Source organism: Stylophora pistillata, chromosome 5, assembly GCF_964205215.1.
Source record: "Stylophora pistillata chromosome 5, jaStyPist1.2, whole genome shotgun sequence".
Taxonomy (NCBI): Eukaryota; Metazoa; Cnidaria; class Anthozoa; order Scleractinia; family Pocilloporidae; genus Stylophora; species Stylophora pistillata.
In genome coordinates, this window is record NC_142523.1 from 3,664,576 (window position 1) to 3,684,834 (window position 20,259).

Here is a 20,259-nt window from a genome sequence, read left to right on the forward strand (position 1 = left end):
GCGAAATCCTTTTGCAATATAATAAATCCTTTATTAACCAAGCTTGTTCAGTCAAGATGACTGGATATTAACCTTGTTCTTTTTTCGCATTCGTATGGCCTCAACTTCGTCCCGGCCATAAAAATGCAAAAAAAAGAACTGGACCAATATCCAGCCATCTTAACCTCACGTTTGGTTAATAACGCATATTTATTGAGCCAGGTAATTTTACTTTTTCACCAGTAAAACCTAGTGAAATTCAAGCTCGTTCCTTTTATCGTGAAACTGATTGTATACACTCACAAGATTGTTTTGCTGCATTCTTAGATCTGCTGCGCAGGTAGCCACTAGAAGCAAAGGAAATCCCAAAGAAACATGTATCATCTTAGAATTTACAGAAGTTCGTCAGTTATGCCAGGTTGATTGCAATGGAGAGGCCCTACCCATTATCAGTGCTCCCTTTTACTCCGACAAGTATGAGCACAAACTTGGCATACGAATGTACCCCTGTGGATTGGGTGAAGGAAGAAATCGATTCGTGGCTATTTTTATACATATGATGAGTGGAAAATATGATAATATTCACGCAAGATGGCCTTTCACTCCACGAATCACCATTTCTATCTTGGATCAAAGTGGCAACGAACGCCACATCAGCCAAATCTTTGAAGCCAAGCCAAACATGGTGGCGTTTCAAAAGCCAACAGAAGAGATCAGTCCTACAGGATGTGGTTTACTAAAGTTTGCTCCAATCGAGGAAGTATTTGGTCCTCCTTACGTTAAGGATGATAAACTGTTTCTTAAAGTTGAGTTTTCATTCTGAATGTTAGTTACTGAAATCTGTTCAATTCACCATTTCTTTTGCATACACATTTGATAAGATAATTGACGTAAAAATTTTACGTCAATATGAACTTTTGCTTTGTAGAAAGGAATATTTTCCAGACTTATTATTTGGTTCTTCATTTTTCAATAAGCAAGGTATGATTCAAACCTATGAGTAACTTTTGTGAATAAGCCCCGTTCAGGAGATTGAGAGGAAAAGGGTAAGCCTGTTCGCAGCCCTTCCTTGAATGTTAAAAAATGTAAAAATTTCAATTATTTATTATCCAACTGTGCTTTGTTGAGTACAAATAATACGCGAGACGAGTAACTGAATATCACGCGATACTTGTACTCCAGAAATATCCGCGAAATTCGCCCGCACTGAAATAACAATTTGGATAATTACTCTCTTATTCACGTTTTGTTGTGTAGTACCGCTGAGTACTTTTACTTGTTGCCTGTATTTTGACTCGCCCTACGGACTCGTCAAAAATACGGCACAACTCGTAAGAATACCTAGTGATACTACACAACAAAACGTCTAATAGGGTATATATATCTATATATATCTATTACTCTTAGGAGACGATTTGTAGTTGACGTACATTAAAGTGTATTGAGTTGTAAAATAATAATAGGGGCCTTAAGCAGTCAGGAAGGCAACGTCAAGGAAGACTTCTATCAAAATATGAATTTCTGCTTTTATTTAGAATTTCGAAAATGGCTGCATGTGTTTACCATCTTATACGGCGCCACAACTCAACCTCAACATAACTTATAAAAGTAGCATTGAGTTCCAAATTGAAATTAAAGTAATTTTCCGTCGCGGTTTCGGTTCGCAGACGACGCAAATTTTGTTGATTTCACGTTGTTGTTTTGCAAAGGACTGCTAAGAAATGTACTAAGTTTAAAAACGCACGTGCTGAGCTTTCGTTCTGCCAATTAGATCTTTTGATTTTCCACGTCCTCGTTGCCGTCGCCGTCGTGGTTTGCTTAAGGTCCCTAATGCCATCGAATGACGTGAAAAGAAGATATACGTGTAGACCCAATAGACGTAAAGTAGATCGATAACTTAAAGGCCCATTTTCAACCGAGATGCCTTGCGCGCCCAGATCATTTTTCATATATGAAAAATACGCTATATTCCTCGAAGTTGCGGAATCGCTTTTAGGGCTTTCAAACTTCCATCTTTAATCATGTGCGAACAAAAGACTATCGTAGTATCCATATCAGTAAATAGTTTTTAATTCTTACATGTATGACGGTGAAAAACGTCATTTGAAAAGTTGATGCCGCCGAAGAAGCGGTCTAGAGGAAGGCCGGGTCTGTCCGGCTCGGCAAAGGTTATTCGACTTCGAGAGTCTGTGTATGATTTATGGAGGGCAAGGAAAACAACAATAGGTTTCGGTAACACTACAGACAGTGCTTTTGCAGAAATGTTATTGCATTGTTCCTACGATGGAACTAGAGACTCCGGGGAGATTTTTCGAGGTGAGAATAATTATTTGACTGATTTTTACTTGAGATCCTGAGATATGTATGTAAGCGATCTCATTTGTACAAGTCATTATTTTATAATTGAAATGCGTAAAGTAAATCAGTTTTGGCCAATATTGGTTATTTGTTTATATTTTATTTAGTGTTGAAGCCGAACAATTTCCTTCAACATCAAGTAAGCTCTGTACAATTTATTATACACATACTCGATTTATGATTTTTCAGTCTCAAATATTTAGCTGCAAATTTGTTTACTGTGTTCTTCACCAAATCTTTGTTTTTCTTTTTAATAGTGTTTGTGAATGACTATCAGAGTTCGCCATTTAACAATAGCGCGATTCCAAAACAAAAACAAACGACTGCAAAGGATCTCGGATGAAAATGGGCCTTTAAGAGAGCTAAGTAAAAGTTTTAAACCGCCCGCTCAAGTATTTGGGCAACAATATTTAATAACTTAATTTTGTAAGACACGGTATTTTTTCAAAACTAAGCTTTTTGCGAGAGGCATCATCAAGAAGTTTCAAGGGAGCTCTTGAAATATCTAACAAAATATCAGTTCTTCTAGTTCGTAAATTTTTATTAATTTGCTTATAGCTACTGTTATGTTAACTTAATTGGTGTCACCATCATTGTTGAACAAGTGGCTTTACTCTAACAACAATTGGATTTATTGAAGGCGAGATATTTGTAACATCTTTTTTTAGCTATGAAGTCGATACAATATACCCCCTAATCAGGTAGAAGAAACTCCCTTTATGTTTTGTATGAACTCTGGGAAAGTAATTAAAAATTCAGAGTGTTTAAGATAAACAAATTGCAGCCGTCGTTGACGTCGTAAGACAGATCTAGAATAACGTGTGTCAAAATATTAACATTTAATCATAAACCTGGTCTAGAAGGGGAATCCCCTCATTGTTTTTCTATCCTAACGGTTCGTTGACGATACATGGCACCTTATTTACATATCGAGTGTCAAAATGTGTTTCGACGACAAATTCTTCAACTATTACAAATGCGAAAACAAAAACGCAGACACTAAACGTAGTGTTTTTTGTCCGACCTCTTCAACTGCTGCACAACAACTTGCGAATCATCAGACGATTCCGAATTTCCTTGCCATCAACTTCGCTAAATGTATCGGCGACTACGGAAATTTCTCCTATTACTGATGACGGTTCATCTGCACGGCTTTCTAAATACTCCTCAATAGAGTCCACGACGTCCTCCACTTCGCTTCGAAAATTGTCCAACTGTTCTTCTGATTCTAATCGCTTAGTCACATCGTCGCTTTGCAAGGCAGTTTTACTCGCATCTTGTAATGTTTGAAGAACTCTTTCCTTTACGGTTTAGCACCGTTCTGTTACCTTTCTTGTTAATAATATCTTTAGCCTTCTTTGAATTCTTCGTTACGGCTCCTTTGAACGCTGCCCTTCTTCGAAGAAGATACTCGATTTGCTGCGAAGACATGTTTGATGCCCTCTTTCTCGATTTCCCACGGCGTTTTGGATCCGTCTTTCGACGCCTTTCGAAGAATCAACTGCAATTGATCCAGCTCGAAGGAACAAAAATCTGTATCTTCTCTTTACCACAAGAAAATATGATCGATCGCGTAGTTTACCGTGTCAAAACTACCAGATAATCTATTATGCCGACAAAAGAAATAATGAAATGATGAAACTATAGTGACGATTCACCTTCATTCTAGATCTTTAGTCATTAAATTCAAGTGGAAGAAATAAAGAAAGATGTGTCAGAAATGGTTTGTGCGACAGACCGCTCGCTTGTCGGTTGATCAGTTGGGAAAAATCAGCAATTGACAAGGCCACACATTGCGGCAGCAATGTTAAGAATAGAAATGATTTTACTGCAAACTTAGGGGAAGGAAAATGGGATGTCGCGCAGTGCGGTTGAAGATGGAAAGTCTTTTTACTTTTAATACTTCATTTTGAAAGATGTGATTTGCGTCATTTTTCTTAGTCTTTCAATTTTAGATCACAATTTGCATGACCCGTGATAATATTAGTTCACAAACATCCTAAAACCTAATCGTTGCTTTTCTATAGACAGTTGACTGATAATACCACACGCGTTACAAAGAAAGTCACCAAAACAACGTTAGAAGGACGGTTGGTGACAAAGCGGCTACGGAAAAAAGATAAGGAGACTTCACACGTTATATTCTTTTTTGGGCTTCAGAAGGTTTTTTTTTCCATTTCACCCCTTTGGTTAATCACATGTCAAATTATGTCAAATTATGAGTTGTTTGGGCCTCAGAAAGGGTAGGTTGGAAAATATGGAATGCCGGAATTCGGAACCGGAACCGGAATACTCGGAATACCCGGAATTTCCGGAATTCTCGAAAGGACCAAAAATTAATAGATTTAAAAAAAATAAAATTAAATAAATAAACAAATAAGAATATCGATGATTAAAAATTAATGGTAAATTCACAACTTAATTAAATAATTTAATACGAAATTTTTCTCTGAGGATTCCAAAAAAAAAAAAAAAAAAAATGACACACTTACCGGCACTGTTCGTGGAGATGCACGTATTAGAGTTAAAAAAAGTCTGCATCAGGCCAGTAGCATATACAGCCTAAGCGACGAGATATTTTTACTATTCCTTCCCCCTGGATGGGATGCTAGTCCATCACATGGTTACTCCTCGTTTTAAGTTGGTCTCCACCCATTTACGCACGTGTAGGATGTCTAGGGCGCCATGACCATTAGGCCGCCAGGCTTTTCCAGCCGTAACCATTGCAGAAGATTAAACAAATGCAAAATTTCCAATTAGTTTAATAGTTCAATTTTAAAAAGCTACGAACTATAAAAAATTAATACTCTACCTTGAATAGTTATTAACCACACATTGCAGCTAACATTAAGACCAGCCGTCTACAGTTAAAATTGAGAGATCCTCAGTTACTCGACACCTTTTCGTGTTTATTATATTACCTTGAATATAAACCTTGTACTGATGGATTCTTCTAAACAAGGACTAGCATCCCATACAGGGGGAAGGAATGGTAGAAATATTTCGTCGCTTAGGCTGTATGGGCTACTGGCCTGACGCAGACTTTTTTTCATTCTAATACGTGCATCTCCATGAACAGTGACGGTAAGTGTTTTTTTTTTTTTTTCGGGACCCGCAGAGATAAAGTTCGTATCAAATTATTTAATTAAGTTGTGAATTTACCACTAATTTTTCATCATCAATATTCTTATTTATTTATTTTTATTTATTAAAAATTTATTGTTTTTCGGTCATTCCAGGAATTCCGGCGCTCTAACCAACTGAACTAACCGGGAGGCGGTTATATGTGCTAAATTCAAACACTGCGAATTTTTTATCACGAAAAAACTAGTGATTTAAGAACTAAAACGGTTTGGTCTTAGACATAGATCGCACTTGGGCATAGTTTTCATCGGTCCTCGACCCACCTCCGAACACCTTTTGTGTTGGCCACTGATTAGAACCGATCTTGGGCAAAGCTGTGAAACAACAGAAAATTTAAAACTGCAAATGGAAAGCAAACTCGGCAGCGTGGCCGAGTGGTCAGCGTGTCGACTCGCAAGCCGTCGCTCCTGGGTTCGAGTCCCGCCCTGACAACTACCTTGATTTGTTTCACGGTGGCTCCGAGTTCAAATCCTCGGCCATGCTTGTAAATAGCCAACTGGTTTGCCTCTGGCCAGTTGGGATTCTTAACAATGTTACGTTCAATTTGAATTATTTGTCTATAGCCCACAATGGAAACTACTGGGTTACCAGTAATTGTGTTAGCTATTAAAGCTAGTTTTTTTTTTTTTTTTTTTTAAACTCGCGTCATAGGGGTCTATCTTTTTGTGGACGGTAGGGTCCCCGCCAAAGATCTTCCGGTCTCTGCAACTAAGGGAATTAATAACCAGTGAGAGGCAACTCACGAACTCTCCCCCTACGTGGGCGTCATTTTACGAATAAAAGAACTCGTTTAGCAGACAATGCATTAATCAACACAACAGTCTCGAAGGTCTGAACTAAGATACGTCGCAAAAGTCAGTCGGGTGGACACTTGTGGCAATTTTTATCACCAGATTTTGTGAGAAGGTTCCATCATGAGGTACGTGCGATCAAGAGAGAGCTTGTATATTCTTAGTGTACAGTGGGACAAGTATTAAAATTTTCCATCAATCTATTATACTGCCGCGGCTGTGCATGCAGGCTTTTTGAGATCGCGACACATTTATCGTCAGTACACTTGAACCGCGCGATTATTATTACAGCATCATTTCATTTTGTCTATGGCAAATTAAAGGCGAAAGCTCTGGTCTTTTACAGAGGAGGTAGGGCAGAAAGGAAACTCATGCATTAAAATTCTATATCGATCTTTTCCATCTCCATCACGTTTTTAGACTTTAAGCTCAAAACTAGACGTCACTTGACCATTAAACAGATCTCTAAGTGCCAACAAAGAAATAATAAACTAACTTGATCTGTGCCAAGCATTTGATGATTTTTGTGCAGTTCTGATTCAGCAGTCTAGGGGTTCCAAGATTACAGGGAAGAGTTAAAAGTCTACTCGTATTGAATGCTCTATGACTCATTACAAAAAAGACTATTTGGTTTTTCTTCATCGCAGTTGTATCGATAAGAAAAGGTAAGTTATGTTGATTGCGGTTTATAGAAATGGGTACCTCTAATCATCTTTGTCAGACTATGATATCCGAACAATTCTCCTAAGGAGATGGAACTTTAGGCCGCATTTATTGCTATATCTTTCGTTGGCCAAATCTGACCATTTCCACAAGCGAAAGCTCCGAGAGTGTAGTTTCAGATTCTTCCAGCTAAATATAAATGCTTGAAAAAATCATGTGAGACTGTCAGGTCTCGAAAAACCAGGTCGAGTGGATCACAGCTATTTGTTGAAAGAACAATGCAAACGGATCGAGAACTTTATAGCACATCCGTACACTCCTCAAAGTAAACAATGAAATTAAAAGAACTAAAATAAAATATTATTCTATTACATTCAAATAAAATAGCCCACCAAGAGTATTAAATTTTCACCCGATCACAAGCAAACTGGCCATGGTGGTATATGAGTCAATCGTCGTCTGGAGTCTCTCCAATTGTACTTTACATTTTAGTGGAAATCCTGATTTGTTTCAGTTTTAGTATTAACGTATTTTTACCAAACCATACTGAGATCTCGCAAGAGGCCTTATTTCATAGATAGGAGTGTAAAATTATAATTTCTAAAACAGCTTATCGTGAGTCTCCGATGTTAACAAACTTTTAATAAAGTTCAATTGGTTGAAACGAGGATATCAACAAGAGGTAAATTTAGATCAATTATTTAGCGTTAAGCGAAATACAAGTCATAAACCATGTGTATCCTATTAATTGGTTATCTGAGAATGTCCAATTTTAGAGCATTGGCTGAACGCTGTAAAATTGATAAGGAAAAATTCAAAATTGGTGACCCTCGATTTAAAACTCATAGGCCGGTGCCCTTTTGAATCACTGATAATTGTGACATGTTCGCGTTATAAACCTTTCCACAAGAAAGTTTCCTTGGCCAACCTTACTTAAATTTATTCACATCTTGAATCTCGGTCCTCGACCCACCTCCGAACACACCTCTTGTGTTGGCCAATTAGAATCGATCTTGTGCACATCTGTCAATCTGATTCGATCTGCATGAGCTAGGATGAGTGTTATTCTCTGATACCATACGCTTGGTTACACAAATTTTAAAACAACTTTGATACGAACTTTAGTACTCGAAAAAATTTACTCAGTTAGAATGTGGTCAGACTCATACTGGATTTGAATACATTGAACAAGTCCATAATGAAGAAATAAAGGACTAAGCAAATCCAAGCTTGCTGGTTTAATGGAGCATTCCATATGGTAGTTTTTACCTCATTCAAAGTTTCGACAGCGTGTGTTATTATGATGATAAAACGATTTTATGCTAATCTGTTGCTTAATACGACTATGGATATCAATGCAATAATTCAATAAAATTAAGAACTTATATTACTTTTGGTATGATGAATATATGAAGTTCATATATTTTGAACTGCGGTTATAGATACGTATAATGCACGATCCTCGCAGTAGAGAGCGCTATTTATGCAATAGCGAAAATCAGACCTGAAAAAAATCCGGCCTGTACGGGATTCGAACCACTGACCTCTGCGATACTAGTGCAACGCTCTACCAATTGGGCTAAGAAGCCAACCGGGAACAGGCCGTTAAGTTGATTCGTAATAAACCCGTGATGATAAATCAGATATGATGAATATATGAGGCCTGCTCCCAGTTGGCTTCTTAGCTCAATTCGTAGAGCGTTGCAGTAGTATCGCAGAGGTCAGTGGTTCGAATCCCGTACAGACCGGATTTTTTTCAGGTCTGATTTTCGCTATTGCATAAATAGCGCTCTCTACTGCGAGGATCGTGCATCATACTTAGATCACTTTTATTGGCTGCAGTTGACCTGTCGAGAATATCCACAGACTGAATGATGTAAAATTGATCAAGAAAAATTAAAAATCGGTGAATCTTGATTCAAAACTCATATGCTTCCTTTTGGATCACTGATAGTTGTGACAAGTGGTCTGTTATTCAATCAATTTAACTTTGGGTTGATTCAGTTATATTCAAAATGTTCTAGTTATAATCCTTTCCTCAAGGAGAGTTTGGCTGACCTTGATGAAAACTTTCTTACTAGAAACAAATTAATATGTTTAAACAGGATGTGGTTGTACTTAAAATGGAACTAAATACACTTTAAGTCCTCTATGTAAACCACTATTGTGATGGAGCTTCCTAATAAAAGATTGTTTTTATTACTATTGGAAAGGTCTAAAATATAGAAATAACCGAATAAACATACTTATGCTTATTTCTTCTAATTACAGTGTATCTTGGGGTTCAAGAAAAAGCGTTGCCAACTCGGTGAATTGTGAAGCAACACTAGTTTTGAAAAGAGATGTTACTTATTTTGGTGATTGTTGGAACTACTATAAAATTTAATTGATAATTAAGCAATTCAATATACACATAACTTTAAAGGCCACGATGCTTCTGAATTTTCACTTGGTCAGTCTGCAAATAATTATCTCTTTTATAAATCAAAAATCGCCTTAGACGGCACAAAGTTAAAAAATAACAAGAAAGTTTGTTGAAACGGTGATTACACATCTCCTTTTAAAACTCGCCTGTTCAATTTGGTGCACATTTAAGTAAAATTATATTTCTTCTTTGAGGTTGATCATTAAGCCATTTTATGTTGACACGTTCATTATATATTTTGGTAGATGGTCACGTTAAAAGTTACGAGGTCATTCATGATGACGTCCGGTCTAGGAAACCTCGATCTCTCTTTTGGTTTCTATTTGGAGCAGTTACGGTATTGGGGAAATTCATGCTCTCCTAGTTATTAACTCCACAGTCTCGAGTTACGCATCAAAGCCAATCGGGTTGACGCGTGTGAAACTTCTGACAGCAAAACTTTCAAAAGTTGATCCATTATGAGGTATGTACGTGGAAGAGTGAGCATGGTTTGCCGAAACAAAATTTTTAAGCTCTTATTTTATTTTCATTTCAAGATAATGGTCCTAATTAATTTCGTTGATGCTGTCAGAAACTCGCGCCTTTGTCGTGAAGGTTTTTCTCGCCGTCTCTGTTCTCTTTTGCGTGTGGCTTCAAATTAATCTAGGTTCCGATGAATCGTCGAAAATTGACTTTAATTTTCTTAAAATTGTTAAACAGTAGCAGCTTGTATTTGGAACGTGCTAAGCTTTTTGAAATGCAGCCCGCGTAGCAGGCGGTTCTCGCCGGGCTGATGGAGCCATTTTTTTTCGGTTGATAGCATTGAACTAACGGAAATTACGGAACGCCGAAACGGAATCGGATAAATCCCTCCATGAGCGGGCGGATAACTTGATGAAATGCGCCCACTTTATTTGGGTTAAAAGTCTTTAATGGCTTTCAGGAAACATAATATTCACATGATTTGTGCTAACATTCCCTGTTTGATGTTTAGCGAAGGAGTTCTCCTATTCTAACGTTTACGCTCCACAAACGATGGAATAAATTGATCTAATCAATAATTCTGCTTCTTTGCGCTCTCAGAAATGCATAAACAAATTCGTCTAGCTATCAGCATAACAAATGATTCACCTCGAAATGATGTCACCATGATAAAATGAATAATCCCTCAGTCCTGAGATCAAGCAAAGCTTAAGCTCGAAAGTTAAAATTCGCAGCTCAAAAAAGGACCAGAAGGAACAATGCAGAATGCTTTCATGTAAGATGGATGTACATACCTCAAATGTGTCCACTAGACCTTTCGAAGAAGATAGATCCATTGCAGAGAGAAGACTGAATCCTACACAAGAGGTGAAAGCGAAAAACGCTCGTCCAATTTAGCTTAACCAAACTAAATACCCTTGTTATCATCTGCTTTAGAGGACGTTGATGCCAGATGCTAGTGGAGTAAAATCTAGGGACTACTTTACCGTCAAGAGGAACAATTCACACTTCTTTATCCAGAATGTTCTTCGACAGACGATTTCAAGGTCGATTTCAATACCAAGAGCGATATTAACTTCTATACTAAGATTCTCGAGCCGTAACTAAGCTTGGTTCGAACACAGACGCTCAGTTTTTTTCCATAATGCAGACCATGGTGTCGACAAGAGTGATAGAGAACTGAGTTACAAACCTCAAATTGAATATCGAATGATCTATCGCTTCCGCGTCAAATCACTGAAACACTATTGTGCATGCGCAGATTGCGTGACGTGCAAAACACAAGCCAGATGTAATTATAACTCAAATGATAACATGAGAACTTAGCGGGGACGTAATAACTCTATGTAGATTCTCTTCCGCGTGCAAGAACTGCCATGATTGTCGAATGCTTGACGGCTGCGAGTCATTTGATTGTCAATCGAAGCCCATTTTACATTTGTTATTGCCTCCACAAGTTATGTAGACTTAATGGTGAATCAGTGAAATAGGTGAAATGTCTTGGCATGATTAGCGAATGTTTTATGGCTGTGAGTCTTTTCATTGTCAAATCTTTTAATATCAATCAATCAAAGCGCATTTTACAATTGTCTATCGCAGAGAGGAGGCACACATCTTTCATCAGTATCATCAATCTTCCTGCGTGGACGAGAAGAATGATTTTATAGGCGAGCCCAGGAATATATTTTGTCAAAGCGAAATCAGTAATGAGTTTCCTAATTTCTTACATCTCGCGAGGAACTGAAGAGCTAACCTCAAATCCGACGGGACGTCTTGCAACGAGTTAAAAAAAAGTCCTATGATCTCCCCGTTTGAGTCATTATGTTATTTCAAGTCGAGTTTGAAATAGCTTTACAGCCTTTGCAGGATTATTGAGAATATTTCAGAATAAAAATCAGCGATATTAAAACATGACGTTTCGGCGACGACATGTCACCATTATCAAATGCAAATTATATTAAGTTGAGTAACGTTATATAAGAAGAAAGTGGGAAAGTACATATTGATGAGGTCAAAATCAACAAAAAGAATAAACGTAATTTAAAAAAGTTTCGCTGGTATGGAGTCTTCTTGAGTGTTAAGAGTCGGTCTCTCTTTCTTTATGAAAAGCATCTCATAAATAAGGCAGTCAAACTTTCCGCGACATTTCTTTAGGATGGTAAATTACTCATGAAGATTGTTCGGTGTTATATTTTGTTCGTTCTTGAGATGTTTACCTATGACGGAATATTTGTGCTCCTGAATGCGTAGGTGGAGGTGACGGCTCGTGTAGCCTATATGATTCGAATCACACGAATTACATCATTTGTTTCCGTGACTTTCAAATCTTCAGAGATTTTCGTACTTGTGAAAACTGGTTGTAATACACGATCGATTTTCTTTCCAAGGTCGCTCAGTTGCCTACACGCGGAGTCGGCAGATTTCGTTATTAGATATTGAGAATAATAACGTTTATGTAGAAAAACAGCTCGGATTCACCAGTAGACAGTCAAAGTTACTCGCAACGGGCGATAGATTTCGCTAATGAATTCAAGAAATATGGAGTGAATCCATCATGAAATCTAAATAGAGTACTAGCACGGTGAGCTTTATTCTCAAAATAGGACCTACGAAGCACTCATTTATGCAAAAACCGAGGAGAGGGGGAAGGCTCAAAAACTGTGTTTTGGAAAGTTGAAATTTCCATCCAATTGTCCGAAATGAGAAAAGATTTTGTAATTTGGAAACAAAAAATATGAAATTTGCTGTGATTTGAAATAGATAAATTTTGTTGAAGACACTTAGGACTGTGCTGTGGGAAAAAATGTTGCGTTATCATTACTGATCCGAAACAAGGTGACGCAAAATTGTAAGATTGCGTGGAAGTAAGGTAATGCTTCTTTTAATCTCCAACGATTTTGCTACCAAAACGCAAAAAAGTTCAAAAGTTTTTTATCCTTCAACGAGAATCTGGTACATGTAATGAGCAGCAGTGTTTTGCTTTTAGCTACCCCGTGCAGGAAACGAGACTGCCAGAGGTACAAGTCATGTCTCCATATGCCCAGCTGCTATATGATGTCAGTGTTAATGCAGTGAGCTCAGTGGGTCAGAGGGATCAGCCAACTGAGGATACCATTGGAGAATTGGAGTTCAAAAATTGGAGACTGAGACTGCCAGGTTAAGTTATAGTACGAAATCTTCAATAAAATGATCAGTTGAAAATAAAATTCTTTGCATAGGATTAAGCAAAACTCTACTGTGCGTTCAATGAACCCGGAATTACTCGGGATTGGCTGCTATTGTTTCACATTGCTCTTTAATTGACCTGATTCTGGGTACCGCTCACAATGACTTTTGTTGCATTCTTAGATCTGTAGCACAAGTAGCCACTCGAAGCAAAGGAAATCCTAAAGAAACGTGTATCATCTTAGAATTTACAGAGGTTCGTCAGCTATGTCAAGTCGATTGCAATGGAGAGGCACCATCCATTGTCAGTCCTGCCTTTTACTCCGACAACTATGAACACCTGCTTGGCATACGAATGTACCCCTGTGGACTGGGTGAGGGAAGAAATCGATTCGTCGCTGTTTTTGTTCATATGATGAGCGGAAAATATGATAATATTCACACAAGATGGCCTTTCACTCCACGAATCACCATTTCTATCTTAGATCAAGGTGGCAACGAACGCCACATCAGCCAAATCATTCAAGCCAAGCCAAACATGGTAGCGTTTCAAAAGCCAACAGAAGAGATCAGTCGTACAGGATGTGGTTTAGTAAAGTTTGCTCCAATCGAGGAAGTATTTGGTGCTCCTTACGTTAAGGATGATAAACTGTTTCTTAAAGTTGAGTTTTCATTCTGAATATTAACTACCGAAAACTGTTCAATTGATCAGTTCTTTTTAATATAGCTTTGATAAGATAATCGGGAGTAAACATTTTACGTCAGTATGGACTTGTTGCTGGGCAAAAGGAATATTTTTTGGACTGATTATTATCTAGCATCGCAGTTTTCAATAAGCAAGGTATAATTCAAAGGTGGGAGTCACCTTTGCGAGCAGGTCCCGTTCAGGAGATTGGGAGGAAAAGGGTAAGCCTGTTCGCAGCCCTCGTCTGTTTAAAAATTTGAAACTTGTAATACCTGTACATATATCTATTATCTGTATGAGACGATGTGTGGCTCACGTACATTTAAGTATATTCAGTTGTGAACCAACAGTGACATCGGAATGACGTGAAACGAAGACGTGCGTGTAAACCCAATAGACGTAAAGAAGATCGATAAAATATTAAAAGAGCTAAGTAAAAGTTTTCAATCGCCCGCTGAAGTATGAATGCAACAATATTTAATAACGTAATTCTGTAAGACACGGTGTTTTTCTAAAACTAAGCTTTTCCAAGAGGCATCACCAAGAAGCTTCATAGAGGCTATAGAAATTTCTCAAAATATTATTTTCCACTCCGTATTTTTTTTCTTACTTTCTTATAGCTATTGCCATGTAACTTAATCGTTGTCCCCATCATTGTTAAACAAATGGTTTAAGTATAATAACATTTGGATTTATTGAAAGCGAGATATTTGTAACAACTTTTTTCAGCTTTGAAGTCGATACGACATACGCCTTATCAGGCAAAAAAAAAAAAGTTCGATTTGTACGAACTCTGGGTAAGTAATTAAACATTCAGAGCGTTTTAGATAAACAAATTGCAGTTGTTGTTGACGTCACAAGACAGATCGAGATTAATTTGTGACAAAATATTAACATTTCATTACAAACCTGGCCTAAAAGGGGAATCCCCTCATCGTCAGTCAAATGTTTTTTCTATTCAAATGGTTCATTGACGATACACGGCACCCTCGATACGTATCGAGTGTCAAATCCGTATCTTCTCTTTTCCACAAGAAAATATGATCGATCGCGTAGTTTGCTGCGTCAAAACTCCAAGATAATCTAATACGCCGACTGTAGAAATAATGAAATAATGAAATAATGAAACTGTAGTGACGATTCGCCTTCATTCCAGACCTTTACTCATTTAATTAAAGTGGAAGGGATCAAGAAATATGTGTCAGAAATGGTTTGTTTGACAGACTGCTCGCCTGCTAGTTGATAGTTGAAAAGGCCACACATTGCGACAAAAATATTTAGAATGGAAATGATTTGATTGCATAGTTAGGAAAGGAAACTGTGATGTCGCGCAGTGCAATTGAAGGTGGAAAGTCTTTCTACTCTTAATGCTACACACTGAACGATGTGGTTTGCGTCATTTGTGTTGATTTTTTCATTTTTTAGATCATATTTTGAATAACCAAAAATCGACACGGCTCTTCTATGGATCATTTTCTGTTGATGTCTACTGAGTACTAACAAGCTCTCATTATGTGTTCACAAACTTCGGTAATTTTTAGATCATAATTTGAATGACCTGTCACAATATTAGTTCGCAAACATTCGGAAACCTAGAGACCCCGAACACATTTATTGTTTAAACCAATTGAAAACAGATCCAGTCCAATGTTTTCAATCTAAGGCGCGTGTCAAATAGGAGATGAGTGGGTCGAGACAGTTACGCCTAGTTCAGTCATTTCAAAACATTTTTAATTAGCTTTCTTATCTTGCACAACCAGGTTGGAAAATTTTTTAAAAGAGATAAGCTGTTTCGAGTTATAAAACAAGTTCAGGGCACGTTATAAGTACCTCACTATAATTTTACGGACAATTGTTGAGTTGAGAGAGCCGAGAGATTACCGAAGATTGTGAACACATAATGAGAGCTTGTTAGTACTCAGTAGACATCAACAGAAAATGATCCATAGAAGAGCCGTGTCGATTTCTTTGGTAATTTATGTCAAGTTCAAAGTCATTAGCTCAGTCTTTTGGAGCGAACTCTATTCATTTGGAAAAGACTTTTAATAGTGATTAGCCTTTCCCTTTCTCCTGCCTTGTATGAGGAAGACATTAATTTGAAGGGAAGAAAAAAGTGATCCTTTTTTGTTTGTTTATTTGTTTTTTTTTTTGTGGCGTTACATTTAACTCTTCCCTATAATCCTGAAACCCTTACACTGAACCGGAACAAAAATTATTAAGTGCTCGGTGCAAATCAAGTTAGCTTAATATTTCTCTGTTGCCTTTTAAAAGTATTTAATTGGTCGGGTCATGTCAAGGTATCGAGTTTTTTCAGGTCCGATTTCGCTATTGCATAAATTGCGCTCTCTACTGGAGTTTGACTAATGGTCGTGGGTCGTGGGTCGTAGGTACAAGTCGTGGGTCGTGGGTGTGGGTGTGGGTGTGGGTGTGGGTAAAATTCGTGGGTGTGGTTAATACTTAATAATAAAAGTAACCATTTAAAATGTTAAATATAATAATACATAAATTTTATACAACCCTGTCATTCATTAATTTAACTGTTCTTTCTTCTAGTTATTTCATTTTGTTTATTTAATTTACCCTACTTTACGTCGATTTTTATCTGTTATCTCACTGTCAATGAAATTAGTTTCAGTTTCGCGAAGCATTCGGAGATCTCGTTTGATAATAAAGGGAAGAGAGATAAATCTTGTAATTACACACTGTGTACACGTTTTTCGAGCTGTGCGGTCTGCGGTCTGCGTTCTGCGTTTTCGAGGTCTGTGTTAACGAGACACCCGAGTTGCTTTATACGATTGTACCAAAAATGATTTCATATAGTATTACTATAACGTTAAAATTGCGAAAGCGCTCGTGAATTCTATATTTGCGGCTGAAGTCAGGGGCCAAGGAACAGAAATTCCGAGATCTCGTCTGACAATATCAATGACAAAAGAATGATAGATAAATCTGGTAATTACACACTGTATACACAAAGAAAAAGTGATTGTACACAAGTCGACTGACTCAAAAGGCACACACATAGCCTCTGCCAGACTGGTAATTCGACAGTGGAGGATCGTAAACGCGATATTAGCTGTGGTCACACTACAGGGTTTTGTCCTAGAGAAACTTGACTTGTTGACAGTTTCCCTAGGGAAACTCAAATTTGCAAGTGTGACCGATTTTTCCCTAAGAAAATTACCTCGGGAAAGTTTTATCGTCTGAGGCTTGAAAACCGCAAGAGAACAAAAGAATGTGCTGTGGATTTCCCTTGACAATTACCCTAGAGAGCAGAAAAAGGGAAAAAATCAAATCCCAGAGTAGCCGACCAATGGACGCTCGTCGGCGATCGCGCTGGTGACAGATTCGGAATTATCGTGTTGTGAAACTAATTTAATGTAATTACAAGATTTATCTCTCTTCATGTCTCGAAACTGAAACTAATAATTTCATTGACAGTGAGATAACAGATAAAAATAGACGTAAAGTAGGGTAAATTGAATAAACAAAATAAAATAACTAGAAGAAAGTACACTTAAAATTAATGAATGACAGGGTTGTATAAAATCTATGTATTATTATATTTAATATTTTAAATGGTTATTTTTATTATTAAGTATTAACCACACCCACGACTTTTACCCACACCTACACCCACACCCACACCCACGACCCACGACTTGTACCCACGACCCACGACCCACGACCATCAGTCAAACTCTTTAAATGGTTATTTTTATTATTAAGTATTAACCACACCCACGACTTTTACCCACACCCACACCCACACCCACGACCCACGACTTGTACCCACGACCCACGACCCACGACCATTAGTCAAACTCTCTCTACTGCGAGGATCGAGCATCATACGTATCTATAACCGCTGTTCAAAATATATAAACTTCATATATTCATCGTATCTGATTTATCATCACGGGTTTATTACGAATCAACTTAACGGCCTGCTCCCAGTTGGCTTGTTAGCTCAATTGGTAGAGCGCTGCACTAGTATCGCAGAGGTCAGTGGTTCGAATCCCATACAGGCCTGAGTTTTTTCAGGTTTGATTTTCGCTATTGCATAAATAGCGCTCTCTACTGCGAGGATCGTGCATCATACGTATCTATAACCGTAGTTCAAAATATATGAACTTCATATAGTCATCGTATCTGATATATCATCACGGGTTTATTACGAGTCAACTTAACGGCCTGCTCCCAGTTGGCTTGTTAGCTCAATTGGTAGAGCGCTGCACTAGTATCGTAGAGGTCAGGGGCTCGAATCCCGTACAGGCCTGATTTTTTTCAGGTCTGATTTTCGCTATTGCATAAATAGCGCTCTCTACTGCGAGGATCGTGCACCATACGTTCAAAACCTATCTAAGCTCTGCTGCCAATTTGTTTTTTTGGGCGAGAGTATTTCGGAGAAATTCCGAATATGGTTGTGCTTGTTTTTCCTGCTCTTCAAAATGGCTGACAGGCAACATAGTATTACGAGCATTGCCTTCTTGATCGTAAGACCCAGAATACTTTATCGGCAAATTTTATGAACTAGGAGTGTACCTCTACCATTGGTATGAATTTCATTTAAATTGGTTCACGTACGCCCGAGAACCAGACTCATTTATTTTAACTTGGGAGTGCATTTTATGGTCAAAACGTAGATCTCAGGCCGACTTCAAGTGTAGTTACCATGGCAACGACACACCTGCCGATCCAAATATGGCTGTTTTTGTTCATTCCCCTTGTTCGGGAGAAAATTCCCGTGCGACTTTGTGTTCAAGGAAACTAATTGGCAAAATACCAGCGGATAGTTACGCAACACCACTCGCAAGGTGTGACAGTTCGGCATATATAAGATTCAGCATATTTAAGACTCAAGCTGTTATTTTTTGAAAAGATTTCGAAGGTTACGTTTCCTTTTAATGAAAGTTAACATGTTCTGCGAAACACCCCTGGTAACCTACCTCCACACAAAAAATGAAGGGGGGTTAAAAAATTTCATCTCCAACTTTGCTTCACTTTCTCGGAAAATTGTTCTTAAAACCTCGCGAAGCAGGAAGGTAAAGAACTCTAATCCGCTAAAAGTGATTAAAAACACCAACCAAACAGGTACGATGACCACGAACTGTTTACCGACAAACTGATCGATCGAAAAATGATTTGCTGTTATCGCCACATCAAATAGATTTCGAATTCCGTTAGTCAAGAGAAAAAGAGTGAAGACTACCAACCCCCCCCCCCCCAGAGTTGAATGCTCTCTGCTCATTTTAAAAATGCGATTATTCTTCAACTTTGTGATATTGTCAGGAGAAATTGTTAACTTCTCTTGATTGCGGTGTATTGATGACGGTACTGTTATTCTTTTTGCCAAATGATGTGCTCCAAAAATTTAGCCTGTATATGTCCAAAAATTTAGCTCGTTACCCGTTGAAAGCTTACGGGTTGACGCAAGCCAGTCCAGAAAAAGTCGTCAGGCCCTGCTGCCATCACGTCGCTTTATTGCAAAAAAAATTAAGGAAAAAATAACTTCGAGCCAAATATTTGCCCGCCCGGCCCTCCCACTCTGTCAATAAGTACGTATTACTACAAGCAAAGGTCTGAGATTAAGCAAAAATAATCTAAGAACAGTTTTGTGTGTCTTTCCAACATTAAAAAAACAAGCAAAAAATAACTCAAGGTAAGCATTAGAAAATGAATTATGTCAACATCAGCTCGAAATTGGAACATTTGAGCTCCGTTGAGAATTGAAATGGGGATTTTGCAAGCCACAAGCCGATTAAAAACCTCTGCTGCTCAATAGCAGGAAAAAGTTCTTACTCTGGAGTTGAGACTGGAAGGTTGTAAAATTTAAAAATAACTTTTCAAATCGAAGAATCTTGATTTAATACTCATATGACCCCTTTTGGGTCACTGGCAACTGGTCTGTAATTAAATCGATTTAGCTTTGCGTCCATTCAGTTGAGGTTTCAAAAATTTTTGAGATGATCGTGTTGAAATCCATTCCAAATGCACAATTTACTTGGCCAAGGCGCTCGGAATTATATACAAGCTAAATCTCTATCTTCGACACATGTCCGAATATACCTCTTGTGTAAGACAGGAATAGATCTTCAGTCTACGATCCGTGAGGTGGGTGTTAATGGGGACCTTACGCAAACCACGACGGCGACGGCAGCAACAACGTGGAAAAAAAGATCTAATTAGCAGAACAATTGCTCAGTACGTGCATTTTAAAACTTGGTATATTTCTTAGCCGTCCTTTGCAAAGCAACGACGTGAAATTACCAGAATTTGCGTCGTCTGCGAACCGAAACAGCGACGGAAAATTATTTAAATTTCTATTTGGAACTCAACGCTACTTTTTTACGTAATGTTGAGGTTGAGATGTGGCGCCGTATGAGATGGTAAACACGTGCATCCGTTTTCGAAATTCTAATTAAAAGTTCAAATTCATTTTTAAATCGTCATCCCTACTGCTTAAGGTCCCTATTTTCTGAGAGTGTTAATTAAACAACTTTGATAGGAACTATGAACGGTTTTTAATAGAATGGGTTTGCGCTTACAGAACTGAATTTATCGAACGGGTCTTTGACACGGAGTTC

General features: G+C 37.9%; 1 protein-coding gene and 1 long non-coding RNA gene across 7 annotated transcripts in view; one reads left to right on the forward strand and one right to left on the reverse strand.

Annotated features, from left to right (window-relative positions):
- Nucleotides 1–11,053, reverse strand: part of LOC148729865 (uncharacterized) — a 53,894-nt gene extending 42,841 nt beyond the window's left edge. Inside the window, exons 1-4 of one of the 5 annotated variants that reach the window (XR_016001614.1) lie at nucleotides 10,617–11,053; nucleotides 5,745–5,795; nucleotides 4,830–5,042; nucleotides 1,066–3,941 (exon numbers count right to left, since the gene is read on the reverse strand). This is a non-coding gene — a long non-coding RNA (uncharacterized LOC148729865). Of the gene's footprint in view, nucleotides 1–1,065; nucleotides 3,942–4,829; nucleotides 5,796–10,616 lie in introns of those variants that run through there. The other 4 variants (XR_016001613.1, XR_016001611.1, XR_016001612.1 and 1 more) reach the window with 4 other exon arrangements.
- LOC111340789 (TNF receptor-associated factor 5) overlaps nucleotides 1–20,259 on the forward strand; it is a 65,085-nt gene that overhangs the window by 2,901 nt on the left and 41,925 nt on the right. The window contains exon 3 of one of the 2 annotated variants that reach the window (XM_022947691.2): nucleotides 307–2,699. The exons of the other annotated variant lie outside the window; for it this stretch is intronic. Within the exon in view, the coding sequence (XP_022803426.2) occupies nucleotides 307–802 (496 nt within the window). The 3' untranslated portion in view covers nucleotides 803–2,699. Of the gene's footprint in view, nucleotides 1–306; nucleotides 2,700–20,259 lie in introns of those variants that run through there. 2 annotated transcript variants of the gene reach the window in all.